Source organism: Anser brachyrhynchus, assembly GCF_964034855.1.
Source record: "Anser brachyrhynchus genome assembly, chromosome: 8".
Classification (NCBI taxonomy): domain Eukaryota; kingdom Metazoa; phylum Chordata; class Aves; order Anseriformes; family Anatidae; genus Anser; species Anser brachyrhynchus.
The window spans coordinates 23,671,447-23,693,211 of record NC_137702.1 but is presented as its reverse complement, the minus strand read 5'-3'; the positions used below and the strand labels follow the sequence as shown (position 1 = coordinate 23,693,211).

Sequence of the window (21,765 nt, the reverse complement as noted above, 5' to 3'; positions counted from 1 at the left end):
CCCTGTGGCAGGAGGGATGATGGAGAGGGGAGCTCGGGCTGGGGCTGTGCTGGGGGCCCCCCAAGCCCCGAGCACCCCCATGGATCCTGTACCCCCTCGCACCCCCACTGTGCCTCAGTTTCCCTGCTATGGACAGCCAGGAGGGGGGCTGTGGGGTGGCAAATGGCTGAACCGCAGAGCTGCGGGTGCTGCTGGCAGCCCTGTCCCCAGCCCTACAGGGCATGGTGCCCCCGGCCCCCCAGCAATGCGGTGTCCCCAGGCCCCACAGGAGGGGACAGCTGACAGATGAGGCAGCGCCGTGGCCCCTGCCTGCCCCGGCATCGTGCCCACCGTTGAGCAATGCCCCGATAAGGGGCCGGGGGCACGGGGCCAGCCCCAGCTGCCAGCTCCCAATTACGTGGGGTGCCCGGGAGCCGCCCAGCAAACGCCCTCCGTGGGCAGGAGCCACATGGCTGTGGCCGGTGACCCTGTGGCAAGAGCGCCAGCCCTAGGGGGACAGTGTGGGGACCCTGCACGGGGATGGAGAGGGATGTAGGGGGTCCCCTTTGTCCTGGGGACAAAACCTCGCAGTGCAGCCAGCTCCGAGCCCGCTCGCTGCAGGCTGTGCACGCCCCGGCACCGCGCACACGCCGGCACTACGCACACCCCACCACGGCCATGGCCAGGGAACAACCGTGACGCCACAGGGAGGAAAGTCCAGGGCGGCTGGCACAGGGCGAGGGACGGGGTCAAGGGCTGGGGCTGGAGAAGATCCGCAGCGGGGTCCGCACGGCCCCTTGGAGGGGCAGCAACCCATGGACAGGGCACGGCAGCCTCGTGCTTGGCGTGGGCTGGGGGAGCCGAGGGCAGGACGCGTGGTGATGGGGACACGGCCCCCCGGGATTGCAGGGGGGGCCTTGGCACAGCCCTGGCCACCGTTAACCATTAAGACCTTGCTCGAGGCCCCCGCCAGGCACCGCGATGGCACCTCCCTGGTGTCACCGTCCGGTGGCTCCTGGCGCCCATGTCCATACATCTCCTCGGGGACAAATGGGGGACGCCCCCCACAGCGGGTGGGGGGGTTCTTCGCCGTGCCCAGCACCCTACAAACCCCATCCCATGCCGGTGCCCATGGCCAGCTCCTGCGGAGACCACGCGTGGCCAAGCCACCGCTGTGGCGGCGTTTTCCCGGTTGCTTGGTGCCCTCTCCTGGGGAGCAGAGCCCGAGAGGCATGGCCCTGAGGCTCGCTGGCACCCCGGCACCCCTCACAGGGACACCGGGGATGCAGGCTGGGTGGCGGTGCCAGCTGGCGTGTCCCCACGGAGGGACACGGATCCTGCCCCTGTGTCCCACGCACTGGCGGGCGCCCCCAGGCTGGCAGGGCCAGCGGGTGACGCTGGGTGACACCGGCTGTGGTGGCAGCTGGGCCACAGCTGGGGCGGGTTTGGGGGGCTATGGGGACGTGGCACCCCACTGGGTCCTGGGTGGGCTCTGGGGGGTGCTGGGGGGCAGCAATGGGGGGGCCCTGCCAGGAGGAGGAGGGATGGAGGGGGTGGAGGAGGAGGAGGGATGGAGGAGGGATGGAGGAGGAGGAGGAGGAGGAGGAGGAGGGATGAAGGAGGAGGAGGAGGAGGAGGAGGAGGAGGGATGAAGGAGGAGGAGGAGGAGGAGGAGGAGGGATGCAGCTGCGGGCGGAGCCGGCCGGTGCCGCAGAGCCGCCTCCCCGGCGCACGCTGGGGCTGCCCGGCAGCGGCTGCGGAGCGCCCCCCGGTGCCCCCCGGTGCCCCCCGGAGGCCGGGAGCGGCGGAGGCCGGGGGGCAGGATGCGAGCCCCGCGGCGGAGGTGAGGCCACGGGGGCTGGGGGCGTGCGGGGGCTCCGCGGGCACCCGTGGGGAGGCGGCTCGGGGTGGCCGCGGGGCTGGGACACGCGTGGGGACCGGGACACGCGTGGGGGCTGCGGGACCCCCCCCCCCCCCCATCGCCCTGCCCGGCTCCTGCGCATCCCTCCGGGGGAGCTGCGGGATGGGAGCGGGGCCTCATCCAGCAGCGCGCCGTGGGGACCCGTGGGTGCTGGGCAGGGCGTGCTGTGCCGCACGGCGGGGCCGAGCTGCTGGCTGTCACCGCGGTGGCACCAGTATGGGGTCACCGCGCAGGTGGGCCTTGCTGGGAGCAGCGGTGGCGCTGCGGGAAGGGCCCTGATTTGGGGCGCAGGCTGTGGGGCTCGCCCCGTCTCCCCCAGCTCTCCCATCCTTCCCGCTCACCCCTCTGGTCCCTGTCCCCAAACCCCCGGGCCTGCGGTGCTGGCAGCCGCCCTGGCCTGGAGTTTGAGCACCGCCAGCCCCCGGCTCCCCCCCGTCCCGCCGCGCTCAATGGACACCTTGTGCCGTGCCCCGGCTGCGGGTGGTCCGCGGTGGTGCCGTGCGTGCCCGCAGAGGCACACCCGCCGTGCTGGCCGCCTGGCCCCGGCTCCACCTCCCCGCCGTGGCCCTGGGCCCTCTCCGAGACGTTTGTGCCACGAGGCAGCATGGAGCCAGGCAGTGCCACGCATCCCGGCCCTGCTGGCCCTCACCAGGGCTTGCGCACGGGGCCAGGGGCTGCCGCCCCTCCCTCCACCCGTGAGAGGTGATCCAGCAGCAGGAGGAGGTGAGTCTCCGGCTCGGTGCGCTGTGCCGGTGCCGGGCACGTTGGGGATGCTGTCCCACGGGGCATCAGCCTCCCTTGTGCACCCCGCTATGCCGTGGCCCTTGCCCTCTCCCCTCGCCCCGTGGCACCCCAGGGTGCTGGTCCCGGCGCGGCCGCTCGGATGCTGTGAGTCAGCGGGTGCTGTGAGTCAGGGCCGCGTGGCACCCCTCGTGCCAGGCTGCCCGCGGGCCCCAGGGCACACTGGAGGTGGGTGGCGCTGCCCGGAGGGTGGGGGGGCCGAGGGGTCTGCACCCCAGGGATGTGCTCCCCAGGGATGCACACCCGAGCTCTGCTCTGTGCTCCAGGGGCGGCACAGCCGGCATGAAAGGGCTCTTGTCCTCCTGCAGCACCACGCTGTCCTCCCCTTTGCTGCTAATGCATTCCCAGCGTTGTCCCCACAGCCTGGCACAGGGCTCCCAGTTTGGGTACTGGGGGTGCTGGCTGGGACGCAGGAGCCACGGGGGCCGGGCACCCTCCTGCCTGGGTGTTTCACCGCCGTGGGCATCGCGCCACTGCATTCCTTTCCTGCCTCATCGGGTATCGCATCTGCGTGGGCACCGCGCCCCCGGGTATCACACCTCTGTGGTACCGGGCGTTGGGATATCGTGCTCCCTTGGGTATCGTGTCTCGGGGTGTTACAGTTCTGGGAATCGTGCCTCTGCAGATTTTGTGCCACTGAGTGTTTCACCTGCTTGGGTGTTGTGCTTTTGGGTACAATGCCTCTTTGGATTTTGCGCCACTGAGTGTTTTGCCTCCGCGGGTGTTGTGCCTTTCGGGCGTATCGTGCCTCTGGATATTGCGCTTCCTTGAGAATTGTGCCTCCTCCTGGTGCGCCTTGACTCGAGTACCGTGTCTCCTTGGATGCTTTGCCTCTGAGTGTCCTGCCTCCTCTGATAACACGCCTCCAGCTAACGTGCCTCCGTGGATGTTGTGCTTATGGGTAGTGGGTCTCCTTGGGCATCATGCCTCTGGGTACCAAGCTCCTTGGATGTCACGGCTCTGGGTGCCTCTGGGTGGCTCTGAGTGGCTCTGGGTGCCTCTGGGTGCCGTGCCTCCTCGCGTACGATGCCTGGCAGGGTGCAGGGCCATGCCTGGCCATTCCTGGCCATCGTGCTCCGGTTTCCCCTTCTGGCGGGTTGTTGCCTCTGGTCGCTGCCAGGATGTGGTGCTATGTGTCCTGCCCGTGAGGTGCTTGTGGTGTGCCCCGCTTCGGGGCCATGGCCCTGGGGCACCCGCTGTGCCACATATCACAGGGACCTGCTCAGGAAAGAGCAAAGTGCCCATGGGGGCTCAGGGAATGAGAGCCCACTGCTCCTGAGGGCCCCCACCAAAAAAGATTTGGGATTAGAAAAAAAAAATACAGAAAAATGATTTTTTTTGTTTTTGTTTTAAGGAAAAAAACATGTTTTCTTTATTCTTTAAACCCTGAAATGACTCATACATCTCTGCTGAAAATAAACCTGATGGCGGCTGCCGCCAGCAGCGGGTGAGCCGCGATAAGGCAGGGGGGCACGCGGGTCCTCCTGGGGGGGGCACCCTGCACAGCGTCCTCAGCCCCTCCTCCCAACCCCAGGGGAGCTTTGGGGGGGGGTTTATTGGGGGCTCAGGTGGCCCTGCTGCCCGCAGAGGGGGGTCAGGGCTGCTAATGGGGCCGAAGTGCTCGCAGCTGGGCACCGCCATCTGCACGGCCCCCGGGGGCTGGTGGCGGCGCGCTGCGAGCAGACGTGCCCGGCCATGGGAGCACACATATGCACACGCGCCCTCGCACATGCACCGGCTGGGAGTTCGCCCCCCCTGAACCCCAGACAGACAGGCTTTGGGGTGACATTTGGGGTCACGAGATCTCCTACGCCACCCCAAAAGAGCCACGGCAGCCACCTGCAAACCCCCTCCAGCAGGGGGAGATGCAAAAAACGGTTGAAATTCCCCCTTCCGTGGCGGAATCCTGTGTGACGTGGGCTCATCTCCGTAGGGACCCCTGCCATGGTGACGTCCCCATGGCCAGCCGCATGGCAGGAGAGGACGCTGCGCCCCGTGGGGGCACCCTGGCGGAGGGGCCATGGGGTGACTGCGACGAGGACACCGCACCGGCCGAACCAGGGGGGACCCTGCACCCCCCAGGCGCTTGGCCCCATCCCATCCCCGCAGCACAGATGTGTCCCCTCCGAGCCCTAGAGGAGGGTCCCCTCGCCCAGACGCAGACTCTGCGGGACTTCGAGAAGGTGACCACCTCTGGGGCCCAGGGGGGTGCATGCAGGATGCGTGCGTCAGCCCCAGTGCAGGCAGGAGGGGATGGGGACCCCCCCGTGCCGTCCCCGTCCCCGTGGGGCGCCGCACTCCCCCTCGCCACCCTCCTGGCTGACGTCCGGGGGCCGCCCGGGGCTCGGGTTTCACCACTTGTCTGTCCCCGCCGGGTTCCTCAAATAGCACCGGGAGGCGAAAAAAAAGGAAAGGGGCCGTGGCGGGGGCACCCGTCACCGAGCTGCGGGCGGGCAGGGAGCGGCCGTGGCCCCGGCGCCGCCATGTGAGGGGTGCCGGGATGTGCCCCCCATGGAGCACCGGCCATGGCTAACGGGTACCGCACGCTGTCCCAGCACCTCAACGACCTCAAAAAGGAGAATTTCAGCCTCAAACTCCGCATCTACTTCCTGGAGGAGCGCGTGCAGCAAAAGGGCGAGGGCAGCCGGGACGATGTCTACCGGCGGGTGAGCGCGCCTGTGGGGACGGGGACGGGGATGGGGATGGGGACGGGGATGGGGACGGGGTGCTGCTCCGTCCTGGATTTCCCCCCAGTGATGTCCCTTTGCCAGGAGCGGGGCCACCAAGAGGAGATGGGGATAGGGGCATGCAGCCATCAGCGTGGGACAGGGACACTGGGAGGGCAACGGGCACAGCAGTGGGGCTGGGGGGAGTTTGCTTCTCGCTGCCTTATACCGGAGCAGGGAGAGGGATGGGGAGGGCAGGATCTGCCCTGCTGGTGGTGGAGATCCCGGTGCCCCCCACACATGCTGGTGGGGAGCTGGCATTATAAATAACCTGGCTGCTTTTACAGCTGTCCTGGGTGGGTGGGCTGGGCCATGTGGAGCCCCTAGTGCCCTATGCGGCTCGGCCCCTAGTGCTACTGAGTGTCCCCAGTACAGCAGGGAGGCCAAGAGAACCTAAAATCTTACTGTGGGGCAGGGGCTGTGCCCCCGCTCTGCCTTTGATGAGCACGGGGAGCTGTGTGGGGCCGGGGGGGGCTTCCCCAGCACCTTGGGGTGGGTGTGCACAGGGCCACCCTGCGTCCCTCCGACCCCACAGAACATCGAGCTGAAGGTGGAGGTGGAGAGCCTGAAGCGGGAGCTGCGGGAGAAGCAGCAGGCACTGGACAAAACCTGGTGAGGCGCGGGGACAAGAACCAGGGGGGGGGGCAGCCAGCGCGGCTCTGCTTACAGCCCCAGTGCCAGCCAAAAATAAAGGGCAGCACCTGTTGGCCGGGGGACGTCAGGAGCCCTGCTGGGTCCCCGCTGCGGGTGCTGTGTCCTGCCATGGAGTGCCAAACTATGCTGTGCCGTGCCATACTCTGCTGTGCCGTGCCATGCCATGTTGTACTGTGCTGTGCCATACCGTGCCACGCCATGCCATGTAATACTGTGCTGTGCCATGCCATGCCATGCTGTGCCATGCCATTCTGTGACATGCCACGTAACTCTGTGCTGTAATAGTGCCGTGCCATGCCGTTTCATGCCATGTAATGCAGTGCCATACCATACCATGCCATGCCGTGCTGTGCCATGCCATGTAACGCTGTGCCATAGCATGCCGTGCCATGCCATGTAATGCTGTGCCATACCATACCATGCCATGCCGTGCTGTGCCATGCCATATAACGCTGTGCCATAGCATGCCGTGCCATGCCATGTAATGCTGTGCCATACCACACCGTGCCGTGCCTGGCAGGGTGGCCGCGGAGAACCAGTCGAACCGCAGCGAGGCCGCGCTCCGGCAGCACTATGAGGAGCGGCAGCGGGAGTCGGAGCACGTCTACGAGCTGCTGGAGAACAAGATCCAGCTCCTGCAGGAGGTGAGCGCCGGGGACCGTGGCGGGGCCGGTGTGGGGAGCCGGTGCCGCTCCCTGGGGCTCACCCGGTGCCGTGCAGGAGGCCAGGCTGGCCAGGAGCGAGGCGGAGCAGGCCACCGCGCTGGCCAAGGCCGAGGCGCAGCGGTGCCAGGAGCTGGCGGCCAGGCTGAAGGAGGCTGCGAGGGCGCAGGGGGACAGCAGGAGCGGCGACGGACGACACGACACGGCACGGAGGTGGGTGCCACGTCCGACCTCAGGTCCCACGTCCCCTCCCAAGCCCCGTAGGGTGCTGAGCATCCCCCTAGGGTGCTGAGTGTCCTCAGGGGATGGCACTGAGCACCTCGGGGATGGCGCTGAGCACCTCGGGGATGGCACTGAGCACCTCGGGGATGGCGCTGAGCACCCCGGGGATGGCACTGAGCACCTCGGGGATGGCGCTGAGCACCCCGGGGATGGCGCTGAGCACCCCGGGGATGGCACTGAGCACCCCGGGGGTGGCACTGAGCACCTCGGGGGTGGCGCTGAGCACCCCGGGGATGGCGCTGAGCACCTCGGGGATGGCGCTGAGCACCCCGGGGATGGCACTGAGCACCCCGGGGATGGCACTGAGCACCCCGGGGGTGGCACTGAGCACCTCGGGGGTGGCGCTGAGCACCCCGGGGATGGCGCTGAGCACCTCGGGGATGGCGCTGAGCACCCCGGGGATGGCGCTGAGCACCTCGGGGATGGCACTGAGCACCTCGGGGATGGCGCTGAGCACCCCGGGGGTGGCGCTGAGCACCCCGGGGGTGGCGCTGAGCACCTCGTGCCACCCATCACAGGAGCCCTGAGGAGCCCAGCGGGGACCCAGCCGCCAGGCACCAGCTCGCAGGGACGCTGCCGGACCAGAATCGCGACCTGGAGGAGCAGGTGGGCACAGCTGGTGGCGGTGGCGGCGGTGCCATGCCCGGTGTCGCGCTGTCGCACCGTCGCTGCCGCCGACACCGGGCAGTGCCCGGGCGGACTACAACTCCCGGCAGCCCCCGCGGCCACTGCGCGGGCGCGGCACCGCCCGCCCGCCGCCATCTTGAAATGTGAGCCAGAAGCCGGGCGCCGCCGTGGCAGCAGCATCGGTGGTGACGGGAGGGGAGGAGGAGCGGCCGGGCTGGGGCAGGGGACTGCGAGGAGATAGGGGGAGTCTGAGAGGAGATAGGGGGTCTGTGAGGGGATACGGGGTGTCTGAGAGGTGATAGAGGGGCTGTGAGGAGATACAGGGGTCTGTGAGGGGAAACTGCGGGGTCTGTGAGGAGAAACGTGGGTCTGTGAAGAAATACAGGGAATCTGTGAGGAGAAACGGGGGTCTGTGAAGAAATACAGGGAATCTGTGAGGAGAAACGGGGGTCTGTGAGAGCAGGGGGTCTGAGGAGAAACGGGGGTGGCCTTGGGCTGAGGTGTAGGAGATGGCATAGGGCAGAAGGGTGCTGTGGTGCCAGGAGTCCCAGTGTGTGGCCTCCTCCCTGACGAGGGGGGCTGCGAAGTGCTGGTGGGCTCAGGGTGAGGGAGCAGAGCCCTGGGAGATGCGCTGAGGGAGCCAGAGAGGCCCAGGGAAGGTCCTGGAGAGCCCCCAGAAGTAGGTGTGGGTGCTGGTCAGGAGGGAGGATGAAGGAAACGTGCCGGATTTGCGCCCGGGAGCTGTGCGGCAACCAGCGGCGATGGATCTTCCACACGGCGGCCAAGCTCAACCTCCAGGTGCTGCTGTCCCACGTCCTGGGCAGGGAGCTGTGCCGGGACGGCAAAGCCGAGTTCGCTTGCAGCAAGTGTGCCTTCATGCTGGACCGCATCTACAGGTTCGACACGGTTATCGCGCGCATCGAAGCCCTCTCCATCGAGCGCCTGCAGAAGCTGCTGCTGGAGAAGGACCGCCTCAAGTTCTGCATCGCCAGCATGTACCGCAGGAACAATGAAGACTCCGGCACGGATGACAGAGCCGGGGATGGGACTGTGGACCTCTCTAACCTGCCTGATGTACGGTATGCCGCCCTCCTGCAGGAGGACTTTGCTTATTCTGGGTACGAGTACTGGACAGAGCAAGACGAGCACGGCCTGGAGCCACACAGCTGCCATGCTTCAGAGGGAGTGAGCAACCGCCCGCGGCGCTGCCGTGGCTGCGCGGCGCTGCGCGTGGCCGATGCCGACTATGAAGCAATTTGCAAAGTGCCACGAAAGGTGGCCAGAAGCATCTCCTGCGGGCTGTCCGGCCGGTGGTCAGCGAGCATGGGCAACGAGGAGTCATCCGTGTGCGACACGGTGGAGTCTGCTGGCGCCAGAGGGCCAGTGGATGGGGAGAGCATGGAGGAGGGCACGCCCGCGTCCTCCGTTGAGTCCCTGGACACGACGGTGGAGGCCGGCCCTCTGCAGCAGAAGGATGAAGACGCAGATAAGGGGGTGAAGGGGAACGGCAAATGTGACGACCTGGCAGAGGACCGCGTGACCCCCAGCTCGTCGCTGAGCGGGAACAGGCTGGAGCTGGCCCTCAGCTTGATCAAGGGGTTAGACTACAAACCCATCCAGAGCCCGCGGGGCAGCAGGCTGCCTATTCCCGTGAAGTCCACCTTGCCCCCTCCCAAGCTCAGCCGGGACTTGGCAGATGGAAGTGCTGCTGGTGGCTTAGCCTATGCTGGTTCTGGTTTCCTGACAGCAGAAAGAAAATCCCTTTCCAGGGCTTCTTTGGGTCTTCCCTTGGAGATTTCTGAACTGCAGGAGCTGTGGGACGACCTCTGTGAGGATTATATGCCGCTGCGGGTACAGGTAGAGGTCATCGTGCAGCCGTTCGATTGAGCGGCGTCCCTGCAGCTTGCCTCTTGAGACCATTAGGCATTCTTCTGTGCTGAGATAATGCAGATAGCCACGTGTAGCTGAACCAGGGGCTAAGAATAGGCAGCTCGGTCCTTTTTAGGTGTGCTCCGTTTGTCCCCTGTCATTCTCCTGTCATCTGCTTCCTCTTTGTGTTCTGGGAAATCAACCTGCCCTCCCTCCCTCAGCTCTCCCTGCGACTGCAGCGTGCTAGCTGGATCTAAGGTCTTTGCATGCTTTCTCATTTTCTGCTGAGAAAATCCCAGTTTCGCTTTGCCTTTCTCTTTTAGTTGATTTTTTTACCCGCGACTGAAGGGAAATGTTAAGCTCCTGGGCACGTGTTTTCCAGCAAGCGTGTTTTCTTTGTCCCCTGGTAATGGTACAGCGTCAGGAACGCCTGCCTTCAGAGCCCTGCCTCTGCAGATCAGGCTTCCAACCCGCCTAGCGTGCAGATCTGCGGCGCGTGCCCTGAGGAGAAGGTGTTTTCCTTGCAGGTGGCTTTGTGCCAGCGGGTGACTGTAGGGTTGGTATTCTCCATAATTGGTTTATTTTCTGAGCCTTTGAAAGGATTCATCAATTAACGGCAGGTGTTGTGCAGAGGCAACAAACACCCCCGCTTTCACAGGGCTTCTTGCTGCCGGTACCTGCCTAGGTGGTAGTCCTCACGGCGCTCTGGATTGCCTCTGTTTTGCTGGCTTTAATGAAATCTTCATTAGCATGCAGTCAAAAAGCTGAACTTGTAGCTCCTTTGCCACTTTCCTTAATGAATAGAAGGCCTCAGTCAGCTTCAATTCAGGAACATCCGTGTCAGGCTAATTGCATCCACATTAGCAGCCTTAGTGCTGCCTAATTCTCTAGGTAGCCTCAGGGATTAGAAAAGTGCTTGTTTATTTCTATGGCAACTGTAGCCGTGCTGAATTACGCTCCCCATTCCGGGACTGCTGCTTGCTGTCCCATCTGCTCAGGCGTTTCCCAGAGCTGTCTGCTCTTCCTGTAAAACCCACCAGAAAATCGTTAGGGCGGAGCGCAGAACGCTTAAAGATGAATTTCCCTCTGGTGCACAGAAGCATCGCGCTTCTAGCCGGTGAATGAAGACAAAAGGCAGGGGGTAGATGCTGCTCCTGTGTTCCGTGGTGCTTGCTGCTCCTTTTCACTGCTAGGGATGGATTCGGAGCATAAAAACAGGCTTTCTTGTAACAGAACGTGGCACAGTCAGTGTGGTGCGCTCACAGCTTCCCTTTGTGTCACGCTTTGCCATCCTGGCCTCGGAGCTGCCCTGGAGGAGTTCCTGTAACCCCCAGCCTCTGCCACCCCGCCGTCCCTGCCAGGGATTCATCCTGCTGCGTTTTTCACCGCCCGTTTCTTGCTGTGGCAGCAGCAGCTGCTGAGCGGGGCCTGCCGTAAGGGCAAAGCTCTTAATTGTTTGGACGGTTTTAACGGCAGAAAGGGTAAGCTGGATGCTGCTGGTTAACAAAATGATTCTCATATTTTTCTTTCTACAGCCAACACTTTTTGTGAAAGTCAGGTATTGCAGTCCGGTGATTCATATGCATAAATGCCTTTCTGATAGTGTGACGGGAACGTACGGGACCACAGCTCCCTTATCGTTTTTTGGAAGCTGCAGTCTCCTTTAAATTGGCTGTCGTAATTTACGATGACCAAGAGCAATGTGGTGTCTGGGGCAGGTAATCCCTTAGATACCATCTTCCTGGCCGTTTTCTTGAGCCAGCAGATCTGCCCTTTCACCACCGCAGCTCCAGGAAAAAGCCACCAAACCCAGCCTCCGTCAGATGCGCTCTTACAGCTGCCTCAGCTGCCAGCACAGCACCAAGGGAGGCATTGCCCTACGGACAGCCCCTCTTTTGCCCACTGTTTGGTGCAGATGTGAGCTTGGCAGGCCTAGACAACGCAGTGCTTATTGTTATTATCATCATTTTCTGAAGAAGCGTTCTGTTTCGGTTAGCGTGTGCTGACATTGCTGGAGCTGTGCTGAAAAGAGGGCACTGAGGAGAGATTTTCAGTGAAAATGCTGATGTAGGGGGGGAAAAATAAAGTGGGGAGCCACACTCTGCCTGGTGAGAGATGACTGCACTGAAGCACGAGGGAGGAGGCAGCTTGGGCTTTGGGACTTTGGACTCTGGAGCTTGCTTTGCCTTTCCCCTCCCTGCTTTTAGCCGTTTGCAGGTTGTTTGGTTTATTTTTCCTTGGAATGTGCAAATGGAGAGGAAAGGTTTGTGATGGTGTTTTCTGTTTTCCCCTCCTGCCTCTCTGTGTGTTCTTCTCATCAGCCTTCTTCCAAAATAGTTACTGCGGGGGAGATTCTAGCAGCTCTCCCTGTCTGAAGCCTTCTGGTTGGGCAAAGCCAGGATTATTTGCTGTGGCTGGTTGAGGTTTCACTGAAGTCTTAACAAAACAGGAGCATAAAGGGGAGCATTGATCCTGTGTGGCAAGCTAACAGGAAAACGTCACGGCTAGGAGTTGTGGCAGCAGGAGGAAGGCCGAGTGGCAGCTCGGCGCTATTTGTAAATAAAGGAGAGTGCAGAGAGTGTGGCAGCAAGATGTGGGAATCAGAAATGCTGTAGCAGGCCCCTCATGGGCCCGGGAGGGCTCCTCTGCACTGCGTGCCTTTCCCAGACAGTGTTCCTGTGGGTGAGGAAGACGAGGAATTAATAGGACAGGGCTAATTGGAGGCAGCTGTTGTTCCCTGTGCTGCCTGATGTACCTGTGAGATCTCTGAAAAGCTCTGGCGTGTTCTCATATCCTCTGTGCTGCACTTCTGTGCCCGTCGGGGCCTGTGTTGCCTCCCCCTTAAAACAGGCACCAGTATGGTCGGTCCTGCGTCGCTGCTGGTGTTCAGGAGCACTCGATGAGCCCGGGGGTGGCTCCGTTTGGATGCTGCTGTAAACTGTTAGCAGCTCGCTGGGCAGGGGACAGAAAAATAGTAAGAAGGGCTGACGGGGGATTAGTACGTGCTCAGCCAGCGGGCCCCGCATCAGAAAGCAGGCTGCTCCCATTCCTGGTGGGTGGGTACGTCTCGTGAATGGAGTCTCGGCTGTGGCACCGAGCTGGCTGTGGCTCGGGGAGCTGAAGGGAACCGCGGCTCAGCGCTAGCTCTGTTCGTCTGGAGCTGCTAGCAGGGCACACAGGAGGGAGGGAGGTTTCAGGGATGTGGTTTGGGTGTGAGGAGCAGATCTGTCATCAGCCTGGTTAGAGCCAGACACGCCGCTGGGTCCGCAGTAAGGGAGTGAGGAGAGACAGAGCAGGAGCGGAGCCTCGGGGCAGCAGGGAGCTGCTGGCGGGTCAGGCAGGGAGCAGCCAGGAGCCAGCCCCCACGCAGGAGAAGGGAGATGCAGGCAGCAGGCTCTTCTGGAGGCACACAAGCCCAGAAGGGCGTGTTTAAGCCCACACTGCAAGGTCTGTGGGGGCTGGCCAACAGAACAGAAGCCGGTGCAGGTCTCGAGCCATTTCTCTCCTTTTATTTTTTTCCCAGAATCTGCAAGATGAACGTGAGCAGCCAGCTCCAGGTGACCCCGCAGCCGGGCAGCACGCCTCCGATCTGCGTGCTACGGAGCTGCAGGGCAAAATCCAGCAACTGGAAGCTACCAACCAGGTATTTCTTTGTGTTCAGCAGACTCATTAGGCACTGAGTTTTTCCCTGACTCTTGGATTTGCACAGGCTGAGCCAGGTGCAGGAGAGAAGGGCACCTGCCTTCTTAGACAGCTACCTGCTTTTTCTTTTTTCTTTTTGCAAACATTAAGGGAAATCAGCGCAGAGTGGGGTCCTGTTTTCATTTAGCTTTAAAGGCTCTCATGTCTTTCCTAGGAAAGCTAAGTTGTCTTGAGACAGATCTAATTTAACGTGTTGCAAGGGGTAGATGTTCTTTGTTATGCTCTTGAACTCTAAGGTAAATTATATCTTCTGGGAAAATGGATTAAATGGGAGAAAACAAAAAAAAAAAGCAACAAAACCATTGGATTGGGATCTTTTTTTATAATGTGGGGACATCTGTAAGCTCTTGGAGCTGCCTGGTCCACAGAGGTTGACAGAGAAATAAAAGGGTCAGTAAATGCAGTTGAAGTGTTTAAAAGGTTTAGGGGGAGTGTCTCTTAGAGAAGAGATAACATCACAAGTGTGTAAACTAATGAATAACAAGAGGAGATCATGTGGCAGCAGCAGCTTTTTAAGAAACCATGGCTTGATTCAGTTCCAGGGAAGATGCCTATCATCTTAAGACTAACAATACCAACAAGCAGCGTGTTTAGAAATGCTAACAAGCAGTTGCTTAAATACACAAATTACATTGCTCCTATATGTCGTGGTGAAAGCAGAGCACTGTCCTGAAGCTGTTTGAGATAACGTCACTCTCTTCAGGTAAAAATGTCTAAGGCAGAAGTGTCTCAGGTTGGAAATCAGAGACAGACTAGGGAGAAGTTCCCCTTTGCTCTGCAGCCGTGCTGTTGGCATCCTGGCACGCTTTAGGTTCCTCTGTGCTGAAGCCAGAAGGCCAGATAAGCCACTGATCTGATCAAATGTGGAGTCACTCCAACCAGCAGTTGCTGCAGCAGTGCCTGGGTGATGGAAGGAGGCGGGAAGAGAAGGGGCTGGAAGGTGGTAAAGGTGCAGCTGCAATGTTCTGGGGGACCCCAGAAGCAAAAGGAACAGTTTTTGGAACGTACAGCTTCTCCGTGTGTGGCGCTGTGATTTTTCTTCTTGTTGTTCAGACCTACTGGGAGATGTTTGTGCTGAAGCAGCTCTTCCCTCCTAAGGAAACAAACTGTAGGAATTGGGAAGGGTGCTGGGCAGTCTGAGCAACGCTGTCCCACAGCTTGTGGGAGGCAGCCCGATATGTGAACCCGAGCATGGAGCCTCCACCCTGCGCATGCAGGCTGCATTGGAAGGACTAGAGGCACTGAAAGAGTCTTGTGGAGGAACAGAAGAGTTTGTTTATTCACTGGTCTCCACCCAGCTCAAACAGTGTTTGCAGACTCTGGAAGGAGGCTCGTTTATCTTGATCTGGTGAATGCCTGGGCTGTAGGGACTTGAGCGAGGGTGTTTATATATAGCATTAATTGGGCAGGATAGACAAAACAACATCTTTTCGTGTTCAGTTGTTACAGGAAAAGCTGAATGAACTGAATTTAGAGTTAAAATCTGCCCAAGAAACATCACAGAGACAAGATCGTACGATTCAGAGTCTGAACGAGGCCCTGAAGAGCAAGGAGAGTGAGGTAATAGGATTGGATGGGCGGGGTGGTGCTCACTGAAAGAGAAGTGTGCTAACCCTGTAAGCAGCCATCGAAAAGAAATGCGTAAGCCATTGCTTTGCATCCTGGAGCTCATTAAATCGTTTCTTGCGAAGGTCTTACTGTTGTGTGGCACTGCTGTGTCATAATTGTGCTGGAGGCTTGCAATGGGAGGGTTTGTGCTTAGCTAGCCGGTGACGGGGCTTCCCACCCTTTGACCCGCAGACAGAAGAGCTGTACCATGTCATCGAAGGGCAGAATGAGACAATGGCCAAGCTGCGGGACATGTTACACAGAAGCCAGCTGGGACAGTTGCAGGTACGTGCTGGGAAAGCCTGAAATACATCCGGTTTGGTTCTACAGGGATCCCGATTTTTAAATCTTTCTTATGAAGTGAATCCCGAGTTTCTCTGTTTTCCTCTCGTCAGATGTCAGAGAGCCCACCCTCCTCTCAGGAGCAACAGGCAGCCCTGCTGGATGTTCAGAACACGCTTTTCTGCACCCAGCTGGAGGTGCAGAAACTGAAAAGAGCTCAGCGCCAGAAAGAGCATCAGCTGGCTGAAGCCAGGAGGGCAACCCAGCTCCTGGAGACCACGGTGCACGAGGAAGAGCAGCAGAAAGAGGCAACCTGGAAACACAACCAGGTATGACAAGCACTTAGCCTGGAAATCTCTGGGGTTGCAGGGGTTAAGAAGCATTGGTGTAGGCAGTACTCTGCTCTCATTCACCACTTCTGCCTGCACCAGTCTGGTCCTTGTCTCAAATATGTCAGGGGGAATTCTCCAGCCTCCTTTGCTTCCTATCTGAGGAGTTAGAATCACCAAGGACGCTTGTATACTGGTGCAAATGTCCATCTCTTCTTGCAGTGTTACAGAGTTAACCTCTGCTGCTGCAGCAGGTTAGCTGTGATTGCCTGTAAGCTCTGCCTGGGGCCAGAGCAAGGCATTTAGATGGATTTCCTGGGAAGAAATAAATTCCAACTTCATTGCTATGGAAGAATATTTTGAGATGTGAAAGCTGTAACATTGCAGAGCGTTTTAGGCTGCTCCCACGGTCCTTGTTGCTCTCAGCTCCTTCAGGTTGGTCTGCTCTTCACAGCTCTGTTGAGGGCTGAATGTTTTTCTCTCGCAGGAGCTGCGTGCTGTGGTCCAGCAGCTGCAGGCAGAGCTGCAGGACAAGGCTCAGCAGATCCAGGCTGTGGAATGGGAGAAGTGCTGCGAGCTGCAGGCGCAGGAGCAGAGGGTGCAGCGTTTGAGTCAGCACCTGGCTCGCAAGGAACAGCTGCTGCAGGTGAGGTGCAGGAAGACCTAAACAGAGCATGATTAGCCAGGGCCCCTGGTCCTCTCTCCTTTGGTATTTAGAGATGCAAAATCAGTCTGTAGCTTTCTTACATGCCCCTCAAAGAGAACAAAAGAGATGTTTCTGTGTTCTCAAGGTGAGGAAGGAAGCATGGCTGTCCGAAGGCCTCAGCTCACATAAAAGCCTGGTGAGCCCTGACAGGCACTAGTCGGCCAGACACAGGTGCTAGGATTCTTATACCCATCAACGTAGGGTCTAGTAATTAGCACAGAGTTTCCTGTGCTGCTGTGTTTTTTTTTTTTTTTCCTGGACTGCCAGTTGTACTAGTGTGTGTGTGTGTTACTTCTTCAGGAATCGAGGGAACTTCTGCAGTGCCAGCAAAGCCTGGGCAGGAGCCCCGCAGCCATGGACACCATGCTGGAGAAGCTGCAGCAGCGAGTCAGTGACAGGGATGCTGCTCTGGAGGTGAGCACAGGTGACATCTCCCTGGTTTCCCTGTGGCTCAGTCTCTGGGCTGAGCCCAGGCCAACCACGTGTTCTGTGTGCTCTTCTTGGGCCAGCCTTCCAGAGGAGCCCTCTGAAAGGCAGAGCTGAGGTGCCCCACGCAGAAAGGGGCCCTGCAGAGCCCTTCTCCCCCATCCTGAGCATTTCCCTCCTCTCACCCTAGCGAGCAGTAGATGAGAAGTTCTCTGCCCTGGAGAAGAAGGAGCAAGAGCTGCAACAGCTCCGTCTCTCCATAAGAGAGCGTGGAGGTGACCAGGAGAGGCTGCGCAGCGTCCTGTCCAGCAACGAGGCCACCATTCATGTGAGTGCTTGTGCTTGGGCCTGTTGGGTCCGGTTTGGCTGTGGTGCGGAGCAAAATGAATCCTTGTGTGAATGCTCCGTCTGTGGCTGGGGAGAGCGGGTGCTGGGGCTTGGCTTCCTCTGTCCCCGTGTGCTGGGCAAGTTTCTGGGTCACTCGTGTTTCTGGGCTGGGTGTAGAGGTGAGTGTGGGGCCTGGAGAGGATGGGGATGTGTGTGGTGGTGTTCAGGGTAAAGTCCCTGTCCCTGCTTGAGCTGCTTCTGTTCTCTCTCCTCAGAGCTTGGAGAGCCTCTTGAAAGCCAAAACCCTGGAACTGGAGCAGGTGTCAGCAACCTGCCAAAACCTCCGCTGGCTCAAGGAGGAGATGGAGGCCAAATCCTGCAGCAGGCAGAAGGAGCAGGAGGGGATCATCCAGCAGCTGCAGACGTGCCTGCATGACAGGAACAAGGAAGTGGAGGTGAGGCCTTGGCTTAGCCTCCTGAGCCTTCAGCCAGTTTGTCTGTGGAGAGAGCGGTCCCAGGCTGGGGCCTCCTGGCTGCCTGCCTCTGAGGAGGGCACCTAAACCTGTGCCTGTGCCTTGGAAGCTGGCTGCCTTCAGCACTGCTAAATCCCTGTGCTTGCTTAGACACAGTCATCTCATCCAGGCTGAAGAGCTTCTCTTCCCCAAACAGGCTGCGGTTTGTTGGTAGCAGTGTCTCTCCATCTCTCCCTCTCCTTCTGTTCAGGAGCTCACGGCAACTTTGCTCTGCAAGCTGGGCCCGGGGCAGAGCGAGGTAGCAGAGGAGCTGTGCTCGCGTCTCCAGCGCAAGGAAAAAATGCTGCAGGAACTCCTCAGCGACAGGAACCGTCAGGCTATGGAGCACGATGCTGAGATCCGGGAGCTGCTGCAGGCCATGAGCACCAAGGAGCAGTGGAGCAGAGTGAGTTGCGTGCAGCGCTGCGGTGTGGTGGATGATTTTGCTTTGAGTTCAGCAGCCAGAGAGCAGTTCTCTTTTGCTTTTGGCGTTGCCTGGCTGGAGCTGCTGAGCGTTTGAGAGCCACCAAGCTGCTTTCAGGTCGCTCTCAACAGACCACGTGGGAGCCGTTGTGAAAGGGGCGCTCCTGTAGCAGCGTTCAGCTGCCAGGTCCCTCTCAGTACGTGGGCAGGGCAGGCCTGTGCGCTGTCGGGTGTGCGTGTGGTGGGGAAGGAGGTGCGGATCCTCCTGGACATCCATGTGGAGGGGCCATGGGAGGGTTGCTGCTTCACATAGGTGCCACCAGAGCAGAAGGAAAGATTGTTTCTTGTGTAGCTCAGAAGCCCGAGGAGGCTCTGCTCCTTGCCTTTTAACTTAAACTATAGCCAAACTATTGCATGAGGCATGTAGGACCTATGGCCCTTTAAGTGGTATTTATTCCTCCTCCTGCACACTGGATACGATTCAGTGTTAACTGCAATACTTTACATCAAGTTTCCTTTCCAAAAAAGGGGGGCTGAAAGGCAAAGCCCCATCTCTGTCTCTCCTGTGCCTCTTTTTCCTCCTGAATGGGGTGAGGGGAACTGAGGGACTTGTTCCTCTGCAAGGCTGAGCCCTGCTGCGGCGATCTAGCAAGCAGAGGTGAGGGGGCTGCAGTGGAGTCACTGCGAGTGGCCAGGAGCAGTAGTTCCTGGGCTGTTCGCAGAGCCCTTCTGTTATCAAACGACAGATAAATATCGAGATGTTTTCGTTTAGTCTCTAAGAAAGGTGAGGGATGGGGATCCAACCCCTGGTCACAGCCCTGCCTTTCCCTTTTTTCCCTGCTCAATCAGACGGCAACCGAGAAGATGGCACACGCCTTAGCTGAAAGGAGCTGCGAGTTGCAACTCCTGCGCCAGCACGTGCTGGGGAAGGAGCCCCTCAGGACCCAGTCGGCTGGTACCAGTCTGCTGAAGCAGGACAAACAACAGCCGCTGCAAGTAAGAGTTGTATGCTGTGTTCTTTTGCCTGTGGCCTTGGGCTCTAGAGAGAACTCGTTGCTGTGGGAGGAGCTGGGAGAGAGGAGCGCCACAGAATGGTAGTACTGAAAGTGGGATTAGGGAAGAGGCTTCCTGTTGGAGGATGAGTAGAAACTGAGGAGCAGAAATGTTGCCTGGATGCTCCGATGTTGATTCACCAGCCTTTGTCACTCAGTGTCTCCTTTTGTTTTGATCAGGCCGTATGTGGGTCCTCAGGGCACTTGTGAGAATGAAAGAAATCCACCCTCTGACCTTCCAGCACCGACCCCTCCTTCCTTGGGCTGGGCCGTGCTGCTGCATTGTAATCCCCTCCCTGACATTGTCACATTCTGGAGGGGACAAGGGAGCTAATTTTAGATCCCGCTAATTCTTGGCAGAGCCTGCTGGGTGTTTGCTGTCTCTTCCACAATTGGAGTTGGTATTTTTAAAGCAGCTTTGCTAAAAACCCCTTGGAGGCTGAGCACAGCTCTAAGGCCACATATGCCATGCTCCAGCTAGAGCAGCTGTTAATGGTTTAATGGTGAACTGACATGTTTGCAGCTGCTTAAAAACCTTCAACAGGTGGCTCATTTCTATTCCCAGGATGAAAGTGAGCCCTAGAGACTTCCAGAGATGTGTATTTGGGCCAAGCTCTGTGTTTTCCTTCCTGCATAGTCCCTCTGGGCCATGTCCTTGGATGAAGACAAAGGTCTACGTAGAGTCCAGTTGAAAGATGCGCTTGCTGCAGCGGAGTGAAACCTGTTTAATCCTTACCATAAAGAAGCTCACTGTCAGCAACCTCGTAGGGCCAAAAAAAACAAGACCAAAGCCCTGTTGCCCAACCGTCCAGCTTACAGGTTGGGTGCAACTCTCTCGTCCCCACTGTCTGGCCAGTCCCTCTTCACTGCGTTGTCACGTTTCAGAGGCATCAACGAAGCAGCCAGCAGCTTTGCTGCAGTCTGAGAGTCCTGGGGAAGCTGCAGGTACTGGGTTCCCTGTAAAGATGTAAACCTGGAGGCTTTTGTGTTTTCAGGAAATGCTGCAGAGAGCTTGTGGAGCTACAGCCCCTGCCGGACCCCCACAGGGGGACAGCTGCCTGACAGAGGGAGGTGGGTGAAAGCTTCTCTCAAAGTCCTCCACCGTGACCAGGGCTTTTTGCTGTGGAGGGAAGCATGGTTATGTGAAACTGTCAGAGAGTAGAGAGTTTGGAGCAAGAGTGGGTGTTTGGAAATAAAGCTGTGCCTCTCCTTTGGGTGATGGTTCAGGAACATCTTGGGGGTGGGAGCGTTAAAAAGAGGTTGGTGTTGGTTTGAGGTGAGATGCTTCAATTCAAGAGGTGCCCAGGGAAGGGGTTTTGACTTTGTGGTTCAGGCTGGGGTGCAACTGGTTTGGGTTTTGCCCTGGGGTCAGGACACCTGAAGTTTGCCAGGGTGGAGGCAGCAGGCCTGGGCAGTCGCTGTTGTCTTGGGCTGCTGTTTAAGAGTCGGGAAGGGAAGGGAAGAAGAGTGTTTAGTAAGAGGCAGCGTGGTGGGAAGCGCGAGCGTCGTGGAGCTGTCTGACCAAAGAGAGGGATTCTGTCTTACCTGCGGTCAGCGGGAGCGGCTGACACGTGGTGACCCTGCGGTAACCTAGCTGTCTTTGCACTCACAGCATCACCGGCAGAACTGGAGAAGGATCTTGTTAACGCCAAAGAAGAGCTGGAGCTAATGGCAAAGAAGGAAAGGGAAAGCAGGGTGAGCTGGGGTTTAAGCCTGTGTTGGTTTCCCTTGTCTATGGAGACCCTTGGGTGGCCGTCCGTGGAGATTTTGACCCCCTCCACCATGAGGGTGCCCCCAGTGAGAGATGGGGCAGCAGCTTGCTTTGGGTTCTGGCTTTCTGAAGTTTTTCACGGCTTCCTCTTCTGTCCCTAGCGGGAGCTCGCTGCTCTCCAGTCTGTTGTGGCCACGCAGGAGGAAGAACTGCAGGTGCAGGCCTCTGATATGGAGTCCCTGACCAGGACCATCCAGATCAAAGAGGACCTCATCAAGGTGAGATAACATGCGCTGCTGGGCCAGCTCCTTCTGCAAAGGCTGCGGAGGAGTCCCTTCTTTCCCCACATCTGTCCCTCAAAGTCACTCCGTTCCACTGAATGGTAAGGCATCGGGAACCAAGCTGCAGGCTTGCTGTGGTAGCCGTGTCCGGGTACCTTTGCTAAAGTGAGGGGCCTCTTCAGAGTAACATGGGTATCTGTTCGGGGATGGGATTGTGTCTGGTTTGCCTACAGCCCTCCTTCTTGGACCAGAAGGCAAGGACCCCAAACCCCAAGAGGGCCGTTATTTAGCTTTTTGCTCCTTGTGTACCAAAAACCCTTCTTCAAGAGTACTTCAGACAGAATGTGCTGTGTCCCTTCTCAATTCTTGCTCCAGGCAGTTGTCTGTGTTTAATATGCCCGGGGTGCACTGGCATTTCTTAGGAGACCTGGGTCTTTGCTAACACTGGAAACTTTGGGTAATGTGTTCCAGGGCAGGGAGGGTTAGAAAGCTCCAGCTGTCCTTGTTATTGATCCCGTCTCCGCTGATCCCTCCTGCTCTTGGTTTTCAGGATCTGCAGATGCAGCTGGTGGATCCTGAAGAAATTCCAGCCGTGGAAAGGCTGACACAAGAAGTGCTGGTGCTGCGGGAGAAAGTGGCTGTAGCGGAGTCACGAGGACGAGAGGCTACTGGAAGCAGAAAGCAGCAGGTACTGTGCCCTGCGGGGCAAGTCTGGGTGTGTTTGTATTTTTGCTGATCCTCAGCTACAATTGGACATGCCGAGGTGTGCTTGTTCTTGAAGGCTGGCTGCATGTGATGGGGGGAATACAAAAGAGAGGAGAATTGGTTCCCTTTCGCATTTGTCTCAAGGGCAAAGTCTGTTGTGGAGGGTGACACTGCTTAGCT

At 59.0% G+C, this 21,765-nt stretch overlaps 1 protein-coding gene across 13 annotated transcripts in view; it reads left to right on the top strand.

Annotated features, from left to right (window-relative positions):
- The first annotated feature begins 1,668 nt into the window (after positions 1 to 1,668).
- Positions 1,669 to 21,765, top strand: part of PDE4DIP (phosphodiesterase 4D interacting protein) — a 32,248-nt gene continuing 12,151 nt past the window's right edge. For 2 of the 13 annotated variants that reach the window (XM_080601689.1, XM_080601698.1), the window contains exons 1-20: positions 2,658 to 4,884; positions 5,257 to 5,367; positions 5,963 to 6,039; positions 6,602 to 6,725; positions 6,802 to 6,956; positions 7,544 to 7,631; positions 13,045 to 13,164; positions 14,664 to 14,783; positions 15,024 to 15,116; positions 15,227 to 15,442; positions 15,930 to 16,088; positions 16,449 to 16,562; positions 16,765 to 16,902; positions 17,177 to 17,356; positions 17,625 to 17,819; positions 18,686 to 18,832; positions 19,884 to 19,959; positions 20,501 to 20,583; positions 20,761 to 20,877; positions 21,431 to 21,568. In XM_080601689.1, coding sequence (XP_080457815.1) covers positions 4,411 to 4,884; positions 5,257 to 5,367; positions 5,963 to 6,039; positions 6,602 to 6,725; positions 6,802 to 6,956; positions 7,544 to 7,631; positions 13,045 to 13,164; positions 14,664 to 14,783; positions 15,024 to 15,116; positions 15,227 to 15,442; positions 15,930 to 16,088; positions 16,449 to 16,562; positions 16,765 to 16,902; positions 17,177 to 17,356; positions 17,625 to 17,819; positions 18,686 to 18,832; positions 19,884 to 19,959; positions 20,501 to 20,583; positions 20,761 to 20,877; positions 21,431 to 21,568 — 2,925 coding nt within the window. In that variant the 5' untranslated portion in view covers positions 2,658 to 4,410. Of the gene's footprint in view, positions 1,823 to 2,655; positions 4,885 to 4,912; positions 5,368 to 5,962; positions 6,040 to 6,601; positions 6,726 to 6,801; positions 6,957 to 7,543; positions 7,632 to 7,692; positions 9,510 to 13,044; positions 13,165 to 14,663; positions 14,784 to 15,023; positions 15,117 to 15,226; positions 15,443 to 15,929; positions 16,089 to 16,448; positions 16,563 to 16,764; positions 16,903 to 17,176; positions 17,357 to 17,624; positions 17,820 to 18,685; positions 18,833 to 19,883; positions 19,960 to 20,500; positions 20,584 to 20,760; positions 20,878 to 21,430; positions 21,569 to 21,765 lie in introns of those variants that run through there. The other 11 variants (XM_080601691.1, XM_080601686.1, XM_080601694.1 and 8 more) reach the window with 8 other exon arrangements.